This window comes from Castor canadensis, chromosome 13, assembly GCF_047511655.1.
Source record: "Castor canadensis chromosome 13, mCasCan1.hap1v2, whole genome shotgun sequence".
Classification (NCBI taxonomy): domain Eukaryota; kingdom Metazoa; phylum Chordata; class Mammalia; order Rodentia; family Castoridae; genus Castor; species Castor canadensis.
The window spans coordinates 3507448-3528614 of record NC_133398.1 but is presented as its reverse complement, the minus strand read 5'-3'; the positions used below and the strand labels follow the sequence as shown (position 1 = coordinate 3528614).

General features: G+C 54.2%; 1 protein-coding gene across 2 annotated transcripts; it reads left to right on the top strand.

The window, feature by feature from the left end:
- The first annotated feature begins 323 nt into the window (after window positions 1-323).
- On the top strand, window positions 324-20917 carry Dbh (dopamine beta-hydroxylase). Of its 2 annotated transcripts, XM_074052619.1 has the most exons (13): window positions 324-655; window positions 996-1220; window positions 3500-3646; window positions 5685-5942; window positions 6812-6988; window positions 7591-7693; window positions 11830-11996; window positions 13837-13980; window positions 14272-14310; window positions 14768-14827; window positions 18652-18779; window positions 19228-19387; window positions 20377-20917. In XM_074052619.1, the coding sequence occupies exons 1-13, from the start codon at window positions 530-532 to the stop codon at window positions 20506-20508; spliced, it is 1866 nt and encodes a 621-aa protein (XP_073908720.1). In that variant the 5' UTR covers window positions 324-529; the 3' UTR covers window positions 20509-20917. The 2 variants fall into 2 exon arrangements, with proteins under 2 accessions (XP_073908720.1, XP_073908721.1); XM_074052620.1 differs by having other exon boundaries at window positions 512-1220.
- Window positions 20918-21167: the final 250 nt, after the last annotated feature.

Genomic DNA, 21167 nt, shown 5'->3' with positions numbered 1-21167 from the left:
CAAAGGCCCTGTGGTAGATATGGGAGAAGCAGTGCTGGGATCTAGCTGGCCTAAGAGAGTACAAGGTCAGGGCAGGTCTAGTCCAGGCAAGAGGAAATCACGGGCTTAAGTACCCCAGAGTCTGGGGAGCAAGCTTATCCCTCACCCTCCTTTCCCTAAAGACTATCTGCCCAGCTAGCCACTGCTGCCTGCCCATCCCCCACGCACCTCCCCCTCTGCCCGCCAGCAGTGTACCACACACCAATGTATCCCACCCCCAGCCACACACCCATGCCTTCTGGAGCAGCCATTGGCACCAGCTGGAGCTAGTGGGGAAATAGAGGAGCAAAAGTGGGAACAGCAGGCCGTGGGGAGAGCGTGTAAACACGGACTATTTGGGAACTGACGTTTATTCTTAGTGTGAAATTTGTCCACCCTCCAGCACTGTAGAAGCCAGGTGGCTCACTGGCCCAAGCCCACAGCCAGGCGCCAGGCCCTCACAGGTCACCTTGGCAAGGCCCTTCGGCTCTCAGATGCCCGTGTGTTGAACATGGGACCAGGCAGACGTGAAGTGGTCCACAGCACCTGGCTGGAGGCCGTCGTCAAGGCCTGTGGCTGCAGAGAGGAGCCACTTTCCGGACAGCTCTTGAGAGACTCTGCAGAAGGACATCAGCAGGTCAGCTTCGATTCCCCCTGAAGATGTCCATGTGTCATTAGCGCCAATTAGGGGAGGGTGAGAGCCAAGTGTTTGCCCTGCGGGGCAGGCTGGTGGGAGGGCCACCGGACAATTGAATTCCCCTTCAGACAAATGTGATTACCAGTGCAGGCTGGACCCACCCTCACAGGGGCCGGGGCATAAATGGCCAGGTGGGGCCTGTGAGCTCACCCCAGCCATGCAGGCCCCCGGCCGCCCGTGTCGCTGGACCTGCCTCCCCAGCCCCAGTGCACGTGAGGCAGCCTCCATGTATGGCACAGCAGTGGCCATCTTCCTGGTCATCCTGGTTGCTGCACTGCAGGGCTCGGCACCCCCAGAGAGCCCCTTCCCCTACCACATCCCCCTGGACCCCGAGGGAGCTCTGGAGCTCTCATGGAACGTCAGCTACGTCCAGAAGGCCATCCACTTTCAGCTCCTGGTGCATGGGCTCAAGGCTGGGGTCCTGTTTGGGATGTCGGACCGTGGCGAGCTGGAAAATGCTGACCTTGTTGTGCTCTGGACCAACGGGGACAGCGCCTACTTTGCAGTAAGTCCTTCCTCCCTCCCTCCTGGCTCTCTCCACCTTACCCCTGACAGCACCCCTGGCCCTCTTCCCACGCTCACCCTCTTTGGCCCAGCAAGGGAAGTTTTCATACTGCCTCTCAGTGTTTCAGTTTGCTCCCATCTGGGCCAGATCTGTGTCCCCAGCTTGAGCATCCTGGAGACACCGTATTGGGGACTAAATGAGAAGCAGGTGCTTCCTTCAGTCCTGGTCTGCACACCCCAAATAATGGAGTAGGGCAACCCCAAGTAGCGTAACCACACACAGAGGGGTCCCAGGCCACACAACATCCCCACTGTGTGAGTGCAGGTCCCATGTCTGTCTCCTGCTTGTGCAAACAACGCCCCACGCCACCAGTGCACACACACCTGACGTGGGTGGGGTGGTGGCATGTGGCCTCGCACAGAGGGTGGCATGCAAACTAGCACCAGGACACAGCACACACAGACCTTCTGTGCTGCACACAGAGGGGGTGGGAGCAGGTGCAGACGCCCCCCCGCCTCCAGGCAAGAAACAACACCCCCTACACATACACCCAGCTGAACTCAGCTGTCAGGACACTCTCAACTCCTTCCCTCCAAAATTTTCCTCCACTCTGCCTTCAGGGGTGGCAGAAGGGGAAAGTCCACCTTCAAACTGGAGTGACCTTGGGGGCCCCCAACAAGTTGCAGGTGCCACCAGAGGAGGAAGAGCCCCATGGCCCCCTGGGTCTTGGCTCTTCCTTCCTCTGCAGAAACAGGCCACTAGGGCCAATCCAGGAACAAACCCCAACTCTCCTGGGGCACAGGCACAGGAGGGTCAGACCTTTCCCTCTAAATTCAGGGCACCTTCCTGACCTCAGTAGGGCAGCCAGCTCCTGTTCTGGCCTCAGTTGTGCCACCAGAAGTGGTCCTCCTCCACCATCTGGGCTGTGAGTTCCCATGAGCCACTGGTGATGATGGTCCTGGAGTGGAGCCTGCTCCATTGAACCCCCATACCTGACTGGGGGCTATTTCACTGGTAGGGCACTGCAGTGGGGCCATCAGGAGCCATTTGGTCAGGGCCACAAGACAGGGTAGAGCTGGGCTGCACAGTAGCCCTGGAGTCACAGCCCAGACTGAGCTGTAGATGTCTGCAGGAACAGCAGAGCCCCTGCATCCAGCTTGGATTCTTGCCTGCATGTAGGGCGTTGCTCCTTTCCCCAGCGGCTCCTCTGCCTGTGTTGCTGGGCTGCTATGGAAGCAGCCTCACTTCCACACACCACCAGGTTAAGTCCTGTGAAGACAAGTGTCTGACTCGGGGCTCCTCCTTTTCAGCTAATACGTTCTTGATTTCTAGTTGAAATATCACCAGCTAACTTTCTGCCCAGGTTCCAAGTTGGTCCTTCCAAAAATCAGCAGGGTCTCACAGGAGCTTCTTGGCACCACTTTCCTCTAGAGAACGTTTTGCAAAACTGTTTGCAGGTTTCTTTTTCCTCAAAGAAATGAAAAAAAGCATGCTATAGCCCTGGATGGAGGATTGAAAAGAAAAGAACTCCCAACCCTTGCAACCCAGGGCCCATGGTGTTCCTGAGGCGTGCTTGCTGGGGAAGGCTCCTGTGTGCAACCTCTCAGCTTGCCTTCCCAGGTGGACTCCTGTCCCCTGCACTGGCCTGCTATGGCCTTGGAGCCTGCGAGCCCCAGGCAGGGGAAGCAATGGAGGACGCTGGGAAGGAAGAGGGGGTTAGTGATCCAGATTCTAGAAACCATCCTGGGAAAACACAGCCTGTCTCTTTTCCCTGGGTTTCTCCAGGCAAGGAGAAGGATGAGTTCAGTCAGTCACCTGAGAGGGGTATTTAAGGTGGCACCTGCTCTTAGTGTTGTACAAGTACAGGGTGGGCTCCTGGGAGTTGGCCCCCCCAATGCTGCTTTGGTTTCTCTCTTGCTCCCCCATCTTGCCCTTTCTCTTCTTCTCTGTGCTCCATGACCCCTTCCTCCTGGAGGAATAGTAGCAGAAGTGGTTCAAGGTCCCATTCCTAATTTTGTGTTGTCCTGTTAGAAGCCTCTGGCACCTTCTTAATAATACCTGGATTGCACCCCAAGGCCTGGGAGTCTTACCTCTAGGAGCCCCCATAAGGCTCAGGCAGCCAGACCTGGCTGACATTTGACAGCTCTGGTATCCCGCTGCAGAGGAAGTGAGGGAGATGGGCTCAGCACCACTGTCTCCATGCACGAATGGACATAGGAAGTGGGAGGGGACTAGGTAATTGGCTCCTTCACGTTCAGACACTGAGCCTGTCTCTGCAGGATGCCTGGAGTGACCAGAAAGGACAGCTCCATCTGGATGCCCAGCAGGACTACCAGCTGCTGAGGGCACAGGGGACCTCAGACGGCCTGTCCCTGCTGTTCAAGAGGCCTTTTGCCACCTGCGACCCCCAGGATTACCTCATTGAGGTAGGGGACCGCAGCACGGTAATGTGAGCTGACTGGCCCTGCCTGCATCTGCTTGGCTGTGGTCCTCTCCTGCCCTAGGAAGCTGGGGCCTGGACCTGAGCCACAGGGCAGAGAGAGAAAAGCAGACAGGATAGGTCCCGGCAGTTTGGGGGTGTCCAGGTCTTCTAGCAGCCCCTAAGCCCTCAGAGAAGTAGCTCTTTGTGGTATTATAGATGATGTGCTTTCTGGGCGTGGGTCTAGCTTGAACCCTCTCACGCTGGACTAGATCTGTGTGTTTCTCTACTGGTCCAGGATCTTCAGGAGCCAGGAGACCTGGATCCTCGCCCTGCCCTATTGCCAATTTGTTGTGAGACTCAGGGCAGGTCCCTTTCTCCTCTAGACCTCAATTTGCCCATCTATAAAATGGGGAAGGGGGTTACATGATGCTGAACAGGTGAGGCCTGAACAAAACACCATAGGTTTCCCACCGTGGTCCAAGATCCCCCAGTTAGGAAAAGACAGCTCTCCTTGCCATGAAAGAGGAAACCCTTTTAACATTGATGTGTTTCAACAACTGTCATTGTGTGTAATCCTTTGGGATGGCAGTGGCATGGGCTGGCAGACTGAGCTCAGGCCGTATTTTATGGAGGTGGCTGAGTGATAAGGTGGAGAGGCTGCTGCCACTGAAAGAGACTTATTACTTGCAGTTTCCAGGGAGAGAGCCCAGCATGCCTCGCAGACCCAGGAGGGGAGCACCCTGCTTGGCACCAGGCAGAAGCAGGCAGAGAGAGCATGGGCAAGAGACCCTTCCGGGGCTCCTGTGGCAAAGGCAGAGCTGGTCTTGGGAAACAGTACAGTTCAAGTTAATTCTGGCTGCAGGTTGCCTGCTTTAGGCTTTAGGGTGTCTCTATTCACCTGGCCTTGGGGAAACACTGGCTTGGAGTGTGAGGGTCAGATAGGGAAGTGGATGGCAACGTGGGAGATAGTGGGTGAAGACTATCTTCACCCACCCGGGAAGGCTAGATCACAGGGCGGGCATAAGCAGCCGTGGTTGGACCTGTGGTTAATTAATGGATGTCAAACAAGAAAATGCAGGATCTAGAAAAACAGAACAGTTGGTGGTTTGCCAGATGAGGAGACTGTAGCCAGGGAGGAAGTAGACCTACCTAGGGGCTCACAGCACACCAGGACACAACTGGGGAACTCCAGTAGGTCATCTGAGTCCTCGCCTTCCTGGATGGCCCACCTTCCCTGTGAATGAGGACAGAGAACCTCTCTGAAGAATGGTATGGGGCAGGCCAATGCCCACCTGTGCTCAGTCCAGATCTTCTGGGCTGGGCAGGGAGGCCTCTGCCTGGAACTCTAAGATGCCCTGGCAGAGAGAAGCTCACAGGGTCCCTACAAGTTCATGTATCCACCATGGGTACATGTCCACTGGCACCCAGAAAACAATGCAGGCATTTCCAGCATATCCTACCCTGGGACACCTGTTTTCATACACAGCCCCTGCTCCACTGAGTCTGGCTGTGACCTTCAGCACTGTGCAAATGACCTTCCCTTGTCTGCATTGCCCAGCTCAGTGGAGCAGGTGGTGGTGCAATTACACAGGGCAGACTTGCAGGTTCAGTGTCACTGCCAGGGAGTCCCAGCTTGGTTTCTTCACTTCATAAGGAGCATTGACTCCTTGGGCTGGGCTGGGCTGATCTGACCAGAGGAGATGACCTGTCCCCATGCCCAGTGACCTTGGGGTCACTAGCTGGCCCCTGGCTCACTGTGGGGTCCAGTTGTCACTGGATGGATGATTGGGTGCTAAGTGAGTGCAGATAGTACAAAATGGATTTGTAGCCTGATGCAAATTTGCTCTGGAGGTGGTCAGCCTGGAATTTATGCCCAGTGAGGGACACACAGTACTTCAAAGATCCCCTCATTTGCAGAGCCCAGAGTGAGGCATGTCGCCTGGCAGGTGTGGGTGGGCAGGGACATGTCTTCACCTTGGTGACCAAGGAGCCCACTCTGGGGCCCTGAGTGGGTGATGGACTAGACTCTGTCTGGACTGCAGGATGGCACCGTCCACTTGGTGTACGGAATCCTGAAGGAGCCATTCCGGTCACTGGAGGCCATCAACACCTCCGGCCTGCAGACAGGGCTACAGCGGGTGCAGCTCCTGAAGCCTGAAGTCCCCACCCCAGCCATGCCCGCAGACACACGCACAATGGAGATTCGTTCCCCTGATGTCCTGATCCCTGGCCAGGAGACCACGTACTGGTGCTACATCACCGAGCTGCCCCAGGGCTTCTCCCGGCACCATATTGTCATGGTAGGTGGGGGTCCATACCCACTCTGCCTTCCACCTGGGCCCCAGTTTTCCCTGCCCCAAAGAGTGTCCACACGCTTGCTGCACCAGGTATCCTCTTACTGCCCAAACCCGAGGCACTGGCCTGACCTCCGTTAGCAGCAGAGCAGTGAGTATGGCTGGTCCCCACCCCTAGGGCCTCTGTGCTCCCAGCTTCCCTCCGTGGCCAAAGCCACGAGTCTCAATTTCTGCATCAGCCCTCAGGACTGGAACTGCTGTGAATCTGTCTGTCTCAGGCCACCTGCTCCCTCATGAGAAAGCAGTTCAGTTCAGTGACTCTACAACAGGGTCGTCACAGTAATGATACAGCTAGTCGATGTCTGCTGTCTGCCTGGCGGGGGCAGGGAGAATGGTTAGGGACTTTATCACAATAGTATCCAGCTCTGGGTACTGACCCCTGTTTCCAATGAGAAATTTCAGCCCAGAGAGGTCATGTGAGTGCCAAGAGTCACACAGCAGGGTGTGGCCTGGCTGTGAGAATGTGCTTGGGGGCCACCCCTGCCTCCTGAAGAAGCTACAGGGACTCAGTGTCCTTGCCCAGAAGTTGCCCTGAGCACATGAGGACAGCTGCCTTCTTGTTCCCACCCTATTTACAAATGGTCTGTGTGAGTCTCTACTTCTTCACTCTTCAGGGCTTTGGGCACATTCTGTGTGGCTCTGGACTGGTCGCTCCCCCTCCAAGCCCAGGGTCCCTGCAGTGCCTCTGGAAGTCTCCTGGCTCCTTCTCCCTCCCATTTTACAGCTGGGCAGACGGAGGCCCACAAGGGCAGGCAGGGAGAGCAGGTGGACCGGTGTCTGGTTCCCTAGCTCAGAGTTGGCCTGTCCCTCTGCAGTATGAGGCCATTGTCACAGAGGGCAATGAGGCCCTGGTACACCACATGGAGGTCTTCCAGTGTGCTGCAGAGTTCGAGAGCTTCCCCCACTTCAGTGGGCCGTGTGACTCCAAGATGAAGCCTGAGCGCCTCAACTACTGCCGTCACGTGCTGGCTGCCTGGGCCCTGGGTGCCAAGGTGCGTGCACCACAGTTCCTTTAGCATGGCACCCCCTGGGCCTCCTCCAGCATCTCAGGCTCCCAGCCCCCTGTGCCATTTCTTCAATGCTGCCGCCTGAGAGGCCTCAAGAGGGGGCCAAATGTCTCCCATTGCTCTGTGATGTCTGACTCCCACTGTTCTTTGGGGCACAAAGACGTCTTCCAGCCCGCATTACTTTCTATGCAAATGCAGGTGCCCACGAGGTATACACTGTGCGGGTGCCGCCTTGCTTCCCCACTGGGACCCATGGTCTGTGCACAGGGTGGTCCCAGGGCTGCCTAGTGCCAGGGCAAGTTGTCCACAGGCTGAGTCCTTGAGCTTTCATCAGTGCCACCCTTCCCCAATCCAGAGGACACGGGCTGGAGGTGTTGGGGGTGAGGCTCAGCTCGGGCTCAGCACCCTCCAGACAGAATGTTCCTAATTGGGCCATGTGTGTGGGATGGAAAGGGCCACCCAGCAACAGGAGAGCCTTTCTAATTGAGCCACCCACCAAGGCCACCCCATAGCTGAGGCCCCAGCAGTTGGACAGGCTTGTCCTCAAGCCCCTGACAGATCCCTCTCTGACAACCCTCTCCCTATAGGCATTTTACTACCCGGAAGAAGCCGGCCTTCCTTTTGGGGGGCCTGGATCTTCCAGATATCTGCGCCTGGAAGTTCACTACCATAACCCACTGAAGATCCAAGGTAGGAATGCCAAGATCACGCCTCCCAGAAGCCCTTGCACTCAGAACATCCAGTCAAAAAGGAAATAGGGCCTGGTGTGTACTCAGGGCAGCACCCACAACAAAGCCTCAGCCTCCTGTGTGACCCATGTGGCACACCAGCCCTGCCATGCCCCTTGTTTGTTTGTTTGGTTGGTTGGTTGGTTTTTTTCTGTTTATTATTATTATTATTATTATTCATATGGGCATATAAGGCTTGGGTCATTTCTCCCCCCTGCCCCCACACCCCCCTCCCTTACCACCCACTCCACCCCCTCCCTCTCCCCCCACCCCCTCAATACCGGGCAGAAACTATTTGCCCTTATCTCTAAGTTTGTTGAAGAGAGAGTATAAGCAATAATAGGAAGGAACAAGGGGTTTTGCTGGTTGAGATAAGGATAGCTATACAGGGCATTGACTCACATTGATTTCCTGTGCGTGGGTGTTACCTTCTAGGTTAATTCTTTTTGATCTCACCTTTTCTCTAGTTCCTGGTCCCCTTTTCCTATTGGTCTCAGTTGCTTTTAAGGTATCTGCTTTAGTTTCTCTGCGTTAAGGGCAACAAATGCTAGTTAATTTTTTAGGTGCCTTACCTATCCTTACCCCTCCCTTGTGTGCTCTCGCTTTTATCGTGTGCTCATAGTCCAATCCCATTGTTGTGTTTGCCCTTGATCTAATGTCCACATATGAGGGAGAACATACGATTTTTGGTCTTTTTGGGCCAGGCTAACCTCACTCAGAATGATGTTCTCCAGTTCCATCCATTTACCAGCGAATGATAACATTTCGTTCTTCTTCATGGCTACATAAAATTCCATTGTGTATAAATACCACATTTTCTTGATCCATTCGTCAGTAGTGGGGGCATCTTGGCTGTTTCCATAACTTGGCTATTGTGAATAGTGCCGCAATAAACATGGCTGTGCAGGTGCCTCTGGAGTCACCTGTGTCACAGTCTTTTGGGTATATCCCCAAGAGTGGTATTGCTGGATCAAATGGTAGATCAATGTCTAGATTTTTAAGTAGCCTCCAAATTTTTTTCCAGAGTGGTTGTACTAGTTTACATTCCCACCAACAGTGTAAGAGGGTTCCTTTTTCCCCCCATCCTCACCAACACCTGTTGGTGGTGTTGCTGATGATGGCTATTCTAACAGGGGTGAGGTGGAATCTTAGTGTGGTTTTAATTTGCATTTCCTTTATTGCTAGAGACGGTGAGCATTTTTTCATGTGTTTTTTGGCCATTTGCATTTCTTTTGAGAAAGTTCTGTTTAGTTCACTTGCCCATTTCTTTATTGGTTCATTAATTTTGGGAGAATTTAGTTTTTTAAGCTCCCTATATAGTCTGGTTATCAGTCCTCTGTCTGATGTATAGCTGGCAAATATTTTCTCCCACTCTGTGGGTGTTCTCTGCAGTTTAGAGACCATTTCTTTTGATGAACAGAAGCTTTTTAGTTTTATGAAGTCCCATTTATCTATGCTGTCTCTTAGTTGCTGTGCTGCTGGGGTTTCGTTGAGAAAGTTCTTACCTATACCTACTAACTCCAGAGTATTTCCTACTCTTTCCTGTATCAACTTTAGAGTTCTGTGCCCCTTGTTCACTAACCACCTGCAACATCCCGGGGTGGGGGAAACAGGTCCCAGGAGCAGGACCTGGTAGCTTGTTCATCACTTGTCTCCAGTGTCCGGCAGCAGGCATCCCAGCATGCAATGAGCCCAGCTTCATACCTGTCCTCCCTGTCTGTGCAGTACCCTCTGCCATCCTGGTGGTGCCATCCAGCCACCACATACCAGGAACATCAGGTAATAAGGAAATGGAGACCCAGAGGTGAGGGACCCTTACTGGGGCATGGAGGAGGTAGGGATTTGAGACCAGGAGGCCTGGCTCTGGCCCATCTTGGTCACACAGTCCTGTGATGGCTGAGCCTACACTTGAACCTGGAGAGGCTGGCCTTGTTCCAAAGCTGTCTCCATGCTGCCTCTCTTGATAACAAGTCACTCGACTTCAGGACAGTATAAGTCAGTGCAGTCCCTACCCCTCACTGCATGGCACCAGTGAGAGCAGGAGGCCAGTTTAGGGTGTGCTGACCCCAGAGCTCAAGGGCCGAGGAGAGAGTACAGAGCAGGCCCCAGCACCAGTCCCTTTGAAGTCTAACTTCCTAGAGGCTGCTCAGATGGTCAGCCGCCCTTACTCTCAACTGCCCCTCCCTGACAAAGGACCTTGTCCCTCTGACCTTCCAGAGCAGGCTGGGCATAGGTTTTGCCCATAGGCCCCCTAGAGCTGTCAGCAGCATGGGGATGGTGCTCAGCCTGGGACTCCATGCCTGACCCTAAAGGACAGTGCTACAATGGATTGGCAATGTCTGCCCTGGCTAGTGTAGTGCTGCTGAGCTTATGGTACACAACCCTCAGTGAAAACAAGTCCTTACAGGTACAAATCCCATGAGGTACGCAGGAGGTGACCTTGTCCCCCAATTCAGCAAAGCAGGCCTTAGATCCTAAAGGCAAAAGACCCGCCCTGCGCTGAATCACATTCTTTCCCTGGCCTGGTTGTGGGTCAGAGAGCAGCCCACCTATCCAATCAGCTCTGAAGTGCCAGGGCCAGGACACTTTTGCCCCTTCCTACTTCTTGGTCTGGTGTACAGCCTACGAAGTGCAGAGGAAATGTCTTAATTCAGTCAGAGTTTGTTAAGGCCTGCATAAAAGGATGTGAGTCTATGTGATGTGGGTGGCATCATGGTGGCACTTACCATGGCCTGGAGGACAAGGGAAGTTATGGGTGTCATGTTCTAGAGGTGGGTAAGGAAGTTGCAAGGTGGAGAGCCTATCCTAGGAACACAGGTGGTTGCACTTGGCTGCAGTGCAAGGTGTGGGAGAAGGGGAGCTGGGGGCAGAGAGCAGGCAATGCTGGATCACCTATGCCTGAAGGCAGATGACCAGAGTCAGTCTTTAGAATCAACTTTTTTGGCAATACTGGAATTTGAACTCAGGGCTTTGCACTTGCCAGGTAGGCACTCAACAGCCTGAGTCACGCCACCAGTCAGAGTCAGGCTTTAGGATGAGAATGCAATTGACACCTATCAGGACCTGAAAATGTTTCCTTCTTGGTGTAGTTAGAGCATCTTCCAGCAAATGCAGTCTCCTTCTCTCCCCCCTCCTCCTTCCCACCTTCTGTGTCTCTCTTTTTGAATGACGCTTATTTTCATTTGTGCAAGTGAGGAGCAGAAACACTCTGATAGATTGGAACCACTGTGAAGATGGAAAAAGCTCAGCGCCCAGTGCTCCCAGCTGGATGTGGGCATGGGCTGTGCTCAACTAATGCCACAGTGACCTTTCTCCTGGCTGCAGAAGCAGTGCTGCTGCCACCGCAGGAATTATCTACGATGCACGTAGAGAGCACCAAGGCCAAGGCCGCTCAGGCCTTAGCATGATATGGGGTTTATTGTTCATTTAAACCTGAAAGCACATGGGTTTCCAAAAACTCCTTAAGCACCAGGGCAGTCTGTCTCTTCTTGATTACCCAGTTGTATTTATGGATCCTTTACCAAATATAGGGGCGCTCCTGTCACTGCACAAATCTTGACATGGGTGCTGTTTTTTCTATAAATATCAAAATCCCACAATTATCTCATTATTTAATCTCCATCTGAATTTTAACCAATTGCTTCTCTTTTTTTATTATTATCCTCTGATGTCATCAGCTCAGAGATCCAGGAGCTGTTTGAGTTTGGATGCTGGGGTAGGGGGGAGGTAGGAAGACAATGAAAGCAGATGACCTTGGCTTTGATGAAAGCAGGTTGGCCAGGGCCCCCCCACAATGCTCTGCACCCCAGCCGGCCAGGCTGGGGCTCAAGTCTCAGCTTGGCTGCTTCCCAGACCTGTGGTCTAAGGCTGGGACTTCTGACCAAGATCTGACCTCAGTTTCTTTGTCTATAAATGGGGATGATGGTTCTTACCATGTAAAACCCTGATGGGAGTGATAAGTAACATGTTAACAGCTCCCAGGGAGTACAGTAGCACCTGTCCCGATTCCTCCTGGTCCATTCCATCAGAAAGGGCATCCAGGCTCACCAGCACAGGGGCCTTGTGAGGGCCGCTGCTCACCCTGTCCCCCTCCCCCAGGCCGGCGTGACTCCTCAGGCATCCGGCTGTACTACACGTCCACACTGAGGCAATTTGACGCAGGCATCATGGAGCTGGGCCTGGTGTACACGCCAGTGATGGCCATCCCACCACAAGAGACCGCCTTCATCTTGACGGGCTACTGCACGGACAAGTGCACCCAGCTGGTGAGTGGCTGGCCCACTTCTCACCCTGGAAAGAAGCCGCAGGGAATCCTGGGCAGGGAAAATGCCTCCTCAGGTGGGTCTAGAAGTGGAGTCACTGCTCAGTGGCCCTGTGAGTGGCCAGTGTAATGACCTCATGATGTCCCCTGCAGCAGGTCTGTCTTCCCACATGCACAATCCTGATCCATTGTGCTAATAGTTTTAATATTTTTGCATCATTGGAAAGTGACCCCAGTGCTGTTCGGTGTATTTCCTGACCTTTCGTGGAACTGGAGGGCCTCCATCCCTGTCCTGTGCAAAGCCCACTTCTCCCCCATCCCTTATGTGGACCTGGAGCCTCCTTCCTGCCCCTTGGCTGTCTGTTTTCTTTCTTGTGCACTCCTCTCCATGCCCTTTGAGCCATTTTCCTGGTGGGTTGTTACCTTTCCTACCATTCCTTTCTGGGAGATCTTCTGATATCAGGGATGTGATTTTACAATCTGTTGGGTGTGTCCCACCCACAATTTCTCCTGGGCTGCATCTCTGCTTCTCACAATGACCTGCCAGAAAAGTGTGGACCTATTTCACTGATGAGGAGGCAGAGGCCTGCAGAGTTCACAGCGCCATCAGTACAGAGTGAGGAGGCAAATACAAGTCTGTCTGACTTTGAAAGCTCTCCCACAGCAGCAGGTTGCTTCAAAATAAGGTTTACAGTGGATTTCGTTTCTGGGAATTGTTCCTTGTGGGGTGGCTCCCTGCCTAAGGCTCCCAGCCTCGGTGGGCAGCTGTTTGGTGTACTTCTGGGGCCCATTGTCCCCAGTGAGCATATTTCTCCCTCCACCTGTCACATGGGTATCTCTGGATGGTAATCAGCCTCAGGGGACCAAAGGGTCATTGCAAAGCCAGGGAACCTCCTTGGTATCAGGGGCTCAGGCACAGGACTGTCACAAATGTGGCCCTGAGGGATCCCAGTCCTGAAATCACTGCAAGTCAGGGACAAAGTTCTCGTTAATGACAAAGGTAGGGGCTGCAGCTAATGAAAGCAGGACAGTCCAAGAGTGAAGGCAGATGATTGCAATAAGTACAGAGGCCCAGGGTCGTTCAGTGACGGGCCTCCTGCACCTGGACCTCTCATAGCCACTGGGAATCTGGAGGGAACAGAGAAGGATGGGAAGGAACACAGCTAAGTCACAGAGAGTGATGGATTTGAGGAAACTAAAAAAAGTGAGCCCTAGGTTACAGGAACTATTCTCTGAAAAATTCCCTTTTGCCTAGTGAGGAAGACAGGCCACTCCATGTAAGGGCTAGCTGACAGCTTCCATGATCAGTGTCATGCCTATGGACCAGGTTCACAGTGACCACAGGGACGACACCCCTTGGGCTGTTTTGTATATGGGGTGGGTCATTCTTCAGGGCACGGGAGGGTCTGCCCTGGGCCTGGGACATGGTGGGCACTGCATAGCACAAGCTGGTACCATTCGAATTTGTCATCCACTGGATGGGGAGCCCACAGAACATGGAGGTTCTGACCCACTCACCTGAGTGGCCTCACTGCACTTGCCGCTCGCCTTAAAGGTCTGCTGCTCAGGAGAATTGAGCCCAGGCTCTAGGGTAGGACAAAAGAATGGAGGCGAACACCCTGTCTCCGAGTGAGGCCACGCGAAGCTGCCAGGCAGGGCTGCTGCTGCACAATTGTGACCACTGCTCTTCCACTACCCATCACCTGCCTGGTTCACAACAGCGGAAGGAGAACCACCTAGAAAATGCAAACATCCCTGGAAGCAAAGAAAGTCTGTCTGTTCCCTGGTGCTTGTGGGGTCCCTCAGGGGTCAGGCCCGACTCTGCTCCTCCCTGCCCTCCACAGGCCCTGCCACCCTCAGGCATCCACATCTTCGCCTCTCAGCTCCACACACACCTGACTGGGAGAAAGGTGGTCACCGTGCTGGCCCGGGATGGACAAGAGAAGGCTATTGTGAACAGGGACAACCACTACAGCCCCCACTTCCAGGTAGGGCCTGGCCTGCTGGGTCTTCTCTCCAGTGGCCTCAGAAACACCCATGCTGAGGCTTCCATGCCCTCCCCTTTCCCTTGGGATCTGGTAGTAGATTCTGGCCCATGATGGTAGCACCACCTTCTTGCTCTAACATTGTCCCTTCCTGGCCAGAGCTCACACTCAGTCAGCCCAGCCTCCACCAGAAAGGCTGGGGCAGGGCTGACACCCGAGGGTCAGGGAAGGAGGACAAGGTGGCTGGGAGAGGGGCCTGTGGCTCTCTGACTTCTTCCCTCTTTCCTGCCCAAGGAAATCCGCATGTTGAAGAAGATCGTGTCCGTATACCCGGTAAGTGCCCAGGCAGGTACGGGAGGCCAGGGGTACGAGAAGAAGGGAAACAGAGAAGGGAGAGAGAAGAGTCAGCAGAGCAGGACCAGGGCTTTCTCACAGTGGGACACACCTGGCCCTCATGGACGGTATCAGAGAGGAAGCCCCACGTGGCACATCCTCCAGCCTCGTCAGCCAAACCAGTCCTGAGAACTGCAAGGAGAGATGAGGGTGCCGAGGTCATTTAGAAGGGAAACCCAGGGCAGTTGGGGACTGGACCTGTGACATGACCAGCCAGCTCCCACAGCAGCTGGGCTGAGCCCTATCCATGGCCTGTGTCTGCTGGGCCTCATTAGCGCAGATGCTGATGACTCATGACGCACTGTGTCTTTGTCACACATGGGGACAGGCTAAGAACACCCACCTGCCAGTCCAGGTGGGTGGGTGCTGACGTGTCTGCTGGCTTGCTGCTCCCCAGGGGGACGTACTCATCACTTCTTGCACCTACAACACAGAAGACAGGAAGCTGGCCACAGTGGTGAGTCACCCTGGCTTCTTTGGGTCACCTGCCCAGGGAACAAGTGCAGCTGAACACTTTTCTGAGGCTTAGTTCTAACTCCTTGACTGGAGTAGGACTGCTAGAGGATAGGGGCAGCCCTCTCCATTCCCTTATTCTACAGACTTCTCTGAGCCTGGTCCCTGGATCCAAGGCTTCCGCAGCCCCGGGAGCTTCCTAGAAGGGTGACATTTCAGGCTCTTCACCACCCCGCTGAGTCAGAATGGGGTAGTGAGGCTGACAATTGGGATTCACCAGTTCCCAGGCTTGGGCTGTGGTCTGCTTCAGATGGAGAACCATCAGACTGTACTCCTGGTGAAAGTCCACCTGGGAGACAGGTCTGTGTATCTGCTACAGGGACTGACCAAATTATGGTAAAGATTAAAAAGCAGACAGAGGTGCCAGGGGAGGAGGGACCATGGAAACCCCACCAGAGACGTGACATCAAACAGAGACAACAGGAGGGTGGAGAAGACCAGAGGAAGAGAGCAGAGGAAGGTGGATGAAGGGCTCTGGTAGGGACCACTACACAGGAAGGTCAAGAGGACGAAGAACATTCTAGGGGTGGGAGCCTGGGAGGGTGGAGACATGAGCAGGGTCACGTGGACGTGTGGACAGACCATGGAGGAGGGGTATCTCCTGGGAGGGACTGTCCTCAGGGTGAAGTGTGCAGACAGCAACAAGAGAGGGTGGCAGGAAATTTGTCACCCAGCAGGGTGCACTGGATAGTGATAGGATGCTTGGCACGAGCCTCCTGGGCCACCCTGACCCCTGTGCACCCAGAAACTCTGGTCTGTCCTGGCACTGTTCTTACTTTTTACCTCAGTGTGCATCCAACCAGGTCTGTCAAGCCTCGACTCTCAGTCCCATTTTTGGGTTTGTGTATTTGTTTGGCAGTACTGGCGTTTGAACTCAGGGCCTTGAGCTTGCCAAGAAGGTGCTCTACCACTTAAACCACACCCCAGTCCTTTTTTTTTTTAATAGGATCTGGCATTTATGCCTGGGTTGGCCTGGACTGCGATCCTCTTGTTTATCACTTCTGGAGTAGCTGAGCACCACCACGCCCAGCTTACTTTTTCATTGGCTGAGATGGGGTTCTCAAGAACCTTTTGCCTGGGCAGCCTCAAATCATGATCCTCCTGATCTCTGCCACCAGAGTAGCTAGGATTACAGATGTGACCCACCAGGCTCAGCCTTGTGTGTTTGTTTTTGAGACAGGGTCTCGCTATGTAGCCCAGGCTGGCCTGGAACCCTCAATCCTCCTACTTCAGCCTCCAAAGAACTGGAACTACAAGTATGTGCCACCATGCCTACCTCATTGGTGGTTTTTAAATAACTTTATTAAGATATAATTCATGCATAGTACAAGCTACTCATTTAAAGTGTGCCATTCATTGACTTTTTAGTATATTCACAGATACATGGAGCCTTCGCCACTGTCAATTTTGGACATTCTCAGCACCCAAAAAGAAACCCTGTACCCTCTAGCTATTATGCTCCAGCTCCCCCTCCACCAGCCCTAGCCACAGAAATCTTCTGGATTTGTCTATTCTGGACATTTCTTGTAAATGGAATTGTAGAATATATGGCTTTTGGTGACAAGTTTCTTTTCCTTAGCATAAAGTTTCCAGAGTCCATTTATATTGTAGCAGACATCAGAGTTTCCCTTATTTTTAACGGAATATTGCTTCATTATTTCCTACTCCAATTGACCATTTTACCTATTACCTGTACCCTACAAATGGGCACCCTAGTATTGTTTGTTCATTCTCTGTTAGATGAATTTTGAGTTGCTTCTATTTCTCATTTCGTTTTACACCAGTCTCCAAGGCAGGAAGTTTTGTCCTCACTTTTACAGGAGCAAAATGAAAGCTAGGAGAAGGATGACACTTGCCCAAGGTCTCACAGCTGACAGAGGGCTGGAGCCTGCATGGCAGTGAGCCTGCAAAGCTCTTGTCATGCACTACATCCCCCCTTCTGGGTTGGGGGTGAAAACTACTCTGTATCCATGGCCACAAACTTGGAGACAGGAAAGTGTTGCAAGCCACAGCCCTGGCTCAGAGGCCAGCCATCCTCTGCTTGTCTGGAGGAAGGTGCAGGGTGTAAGTCAGCAGCCAATGCGGGCACTGACCGTGCTGTCCTAACATGCATCGTATTGGCTGAACTCGCCAGGAACTGTGGGCAGTACCTCCAAAGACACAGTGAGATCCAGGGACTAAAGCACTCTGCTAACAGGGGACTGGCTGCTCCTGATGTCAGGCAGCTGCACTGGGCTCAGAGGGCCAGTTCTGACATGCCTCTGAGTAGTGAGCTCTTGGTGCAATGAGCAGCAAGTTTGCAGGAGATCCCACAAACATCACCCCCATCCTGCAAGTTTAGCCACTAAGGACCAGGGAGGAGAGGGACTTGCCAGCCATCCAGCAAGAAAACAGTGGGGAAAAGCCACAGGCCGCCCCACCTAGAACTGCTTGGGCTCCAGATATGTTCCCTGCTCCACTGATTTCATGGAGCCTGAACTGGTGGTGCCTATCTCAGGACACCTGAGGCTGCCATTTCAGTCCCCAGGTCTTCAGGTCCAGGCCCCAGGAGCTGGGTGCCCTGCTGGCCATTTGGAGTCTCCCCTGGTTCACGTCCTCCTCTCAGTGTTGGAGGCTTCATCAACGCACTGGGCTGGATCAGAGTGGAGAGCAGCTCCCTACCAGCAGGTCAGACTTACAAGCCTGCTTCTGCTGATCCAAGAGGCAGAAGCTTTTGAAATAAGGCTTCCTTCCCAAGGTGAAAGCCAGTAAGCAGGGAGGCAGAGCTGCAGGGTAGACTCCAGTTTCCCAATTCCTGTTTGATGTCTAAGCTGAGCCAGCAGTGGGAAGCTGGGAAGCTGGGAAATGAGGGCTTAGGATCAGAGGACGACGCAGTAAAGCCTGTCCAGTCCACAGTGGTCATGCTGGGGGCCAGACTGACCTGCTTGTGGTGAATTTCCTTTTCCCATGCCCGTTAGAGGGTCACTGTCTACTCGGGGCTCTGGATTCTGCCATGAAGTAGAAAAGGTCTTTGTTCCCTTCAACCATTCCCACCATCTAAATAACACCCCCAGCCCTACATCATGTCCACAAAGAGCCAAGAACCAGGAGGGAGGTGAAGGTGGACCTGGCACCACCCTAGCTGTGCAGCTGCCACTTCTTCCTCCTCTGCCAGGAACACCTCCAATAGCAGGAAACCGGTGGTGGGGATGGGGACATGCCTGCTCCCACACTGTGGTGAGGCTGTGGGGCAGCCCTGGGTACTGAAGGCTGTGATGATGGCCTCTGGGGACAGACAACCTCTGAGCACTGTCCCTTTCTGAAGTTCTGCTCCTCTCAGAGCCAATTTCCAGAAGTGATTGGTGGCATGCGAAGGTTGGCTCCCTCTGGAGGCCACAGGGTCAGCTCAGGCTCCGTTTGGTAGGCTGTGCCCACTCAGGCTGTGCCACTGACTTCACAGCCAAGGCAGGGTTACCCCTCCCTGAGGCCAAGTTTCTGGACCCATAAAGGGGAAAAGAATAACCTTGTCCCTTATCCTGCTTTTGCTTTCTTCCTAACCTCACCACCTGATCCATATTTCCTGGGTACCCATTTGTCGCCTGTCTCTCCTTCCAAGAGGCAATCTACGAGGGCAGGGACCTTGCTCCCTGCTCCATCTCAGGGGCTTGGAACACTGTCTGGAGCTGTGCTATAAATGGCATCAGGGGACAAGTGCGCACGGGAGAGCCACTGGGCAGTGGTGCCTGAGAGCGACGAGCCGGGGGCTGATGGGATCTTCTCTGGCTGCAGGGGGGCTTCGGGATCCTGGAGGAAATGTGTGTCAACTACGTACACTACTACCCCCAGACGCAGCTGGAGCTCTGCAAGAGCGCTGTGGATGCTGGATTCCTGCAGAAGTATTTCCACCTGGTAAACAGGTGAAGCACCTGCCTGTGCGCTCTGTCCCTGCGGAATTCAATGTGGCAACCCCCCCCCCCACACACACACACACTCCCAGACCCTGTTAGGAGGCTGGATGAACATGAGGAATCCAGGTTGATTACTTGCAGAAAGGTTAGCATGTGTGCCACCAGACCATGCCCCTGGAGGTGCCTGAGGCAGGCACCACTAATCCATTCCTAACTCACAATTCAGCCCCAGAGCAGCATCACCAACAATCCAAGGTGGCACAAAGATGAGCCTATGGGCAGCATGTAGCCAGGACCTGGACAGCTGCTTAGGAAGCTCGGAAAGGGCAGCAGGGCTGAGGAGGAGGTGGAATGAGGACCACTGCCGGGGTGGGGGGGGCTCACCTACCCCCTGCTGGGCTCCCATCCTCTCCTGCCTCTGCTGCACTCCAGCCTGGGCCACTCTCTCTCCTGCCAGGTTCAACAGTGAGGACGTCTGCACCTGCCCTCAGGCCTCCATCCCACAGCAGTTCGCCTCTGTGCCCTGGAACTCCTTCAACCGCGATGTGCTCAAGGCCCTGTATGACTTTGCCCCTATCTCCATGCACTGCAACAAGTCCTCGGCTGTCCGCTTCCAGGTATGCCCAGGAAGGTGCCAGCAATGGGGCCGCAGAAGACATAAGCTGGTCCACACTCACCCCGACAAGTCCTGCCACTGCCCATGCCTCTGTGTCCCCAGAGAAGGCTAGCAAGAAGCACTCACTTAAGACAGCTGGAGAAAACAACCAGGTGGTGACAGACAGGCCAGATAGACAGATGGACTGCAGGGGGACAGACCATATTGCTGCCAGGAAGGGCAGGGCTACTACCTCTCCTGGCAGCAGCTCAGCAGGGGACTAATCTCAGCTCTGTGTGAATGAGGGTGGTACGAATTGGCAGGTGCCAGCAACCTCCCCCAGAGTCTAACGATAAGTCACTGGTGGGGTGAGGGAGAGCAAGACCATAGCCTGCAGCTGCGGGCTGATTTACCACTCTTATCTGAGACCCACTGGGATTCAAAGGCACCTAATTTGTTCCCCAGCCGAGCAGTCAGCATCAGCCCAGCACTGGCCCAGAGAGCTGGCGGTCAGGAGACCAGGGCTTGTATTGAGTTAGGCGGGGAAGGCTCTGCAGCCCTGGGATCTGTGAGCAGACCTTTCCCGGAAACATTGGGGAGCTGGCTTAATTGCTAAAGCAAATGCCTGGTGCCCAGGGAAGGGCTGCTGCGTCCGGGTGCAGCATGGGGTAGACGTCTGATGTGGTTGAAAACTTGGCTGTTGTTGCAGCCTTGACAGGGAGCAGTGGCTAAGACCTCAGCCTGCCCCAGGGACTCCGATCGCTTCATCAGGTCATATGATTGAGTGGACAGGTGGGCAGGGAGGCCCGGAGAGGCCTGATGGCTCTGGTCTTCTAACTAGGTCACTGCATAGCTGGGGAAATGGGCTTTAAGGTGGGGACTCCCAAGGAGTGACTTGGGGGAGAAGGAGCTCAGTTTAGGATAAGGTGAGTCTGAAGACAAGAACCCAAGAGGTTGTTGAGAAAAGTGGCTGCGGATGCCTTAGTTTACCTCCTGGTTCTTTCCTTTCAGGGCGAGTGGGATCTGCAGCCCCTGCCAGAGATCATCTCCATGCTGGAAGAGCCCACCCCACAGTGTCCCAACAATCAGGCTCGGAGCCCCGGCGTCCCTACTGTGGTCAGCATCGGCCGTGGTAGAGGTTGAGTGGGGGCTGCTCCTTGTCCCCCTTCCACGCTGTTCCTGTGAGCTCACACAGGCTTTGTGCAGCACCACCCCCTGAAGACCCCTGTGGAACAGTGCTTTGTGCTTGGGAAGAAGGGGCTAAACTAAGCTCCTGCCTGAGGCCATGGTCCACTCCGGACTCCTGCCCCAGAGACCCCTGCATGGACTGAGCAGACCATGACCTCATCCACCCCAACTGACTTAGCATAAGGACAACCCACTGCAGGGCTCAGGGTCCAGTGCCCACAGGCCTTGCCTTGCCTCCCAGGATAGCCACACTGGACTGGGGCACAGACTGACCCGTGACGCGCGGTCCCCGCCTTGCTGGTCTTTGGTGGTGGTTTGTTTTAGTGTGTGTGGTGCCTGTGCTACTTAAATATCTCCCTGCAGAGTGGCTTGTGTTTCCCAGTGGGCGACTTCCCTGCGACAAGGCAGGACAGGGCGTTTAGCTAGTTAGAGACTTGCCAGGGGAAATTGCTCCATTGCAGAGTAAATAGATATTTTCGCCCACCTAACGGGAAACCCTAACAACTATCTCCACCAACGAAAGCCAAGACGGCAAAGAGCCAGGAGAGGGTCCTGGGCACTGGCTCCTTGGGGAAATGGAGTGATTGGCACCGGGGCCTTCTCCCGATGGTGCA

What these genes read in the sequence shown, in the direction of transcription:
- Dbh (XM_074052619.1), top strand. Translation starts at nt 530, where the DNA reads ATGGGACCAGGCAGACGTGAAGTGGTCCACAGCACCTGGCTGGAGGCC. An exon ending in TAACCCACTGAAGATCCAAG is followed by an intron (nt 7,694 to 11,829) that starts GTAGGAATGCCA and finishes CCCCTCCCCCAG; the next exon opens with GCCGGCGTGACTCCTCAGGC. An exon ending in ACTACAGCCCCCACTTCCAG is followed by an intron (nt 13,981 to 14,271) that starts GTAGGGCCTGGC and finishes TTCCTGCCCAAG; the next exon opens with GAAATCCGCATGTTGAAGAA.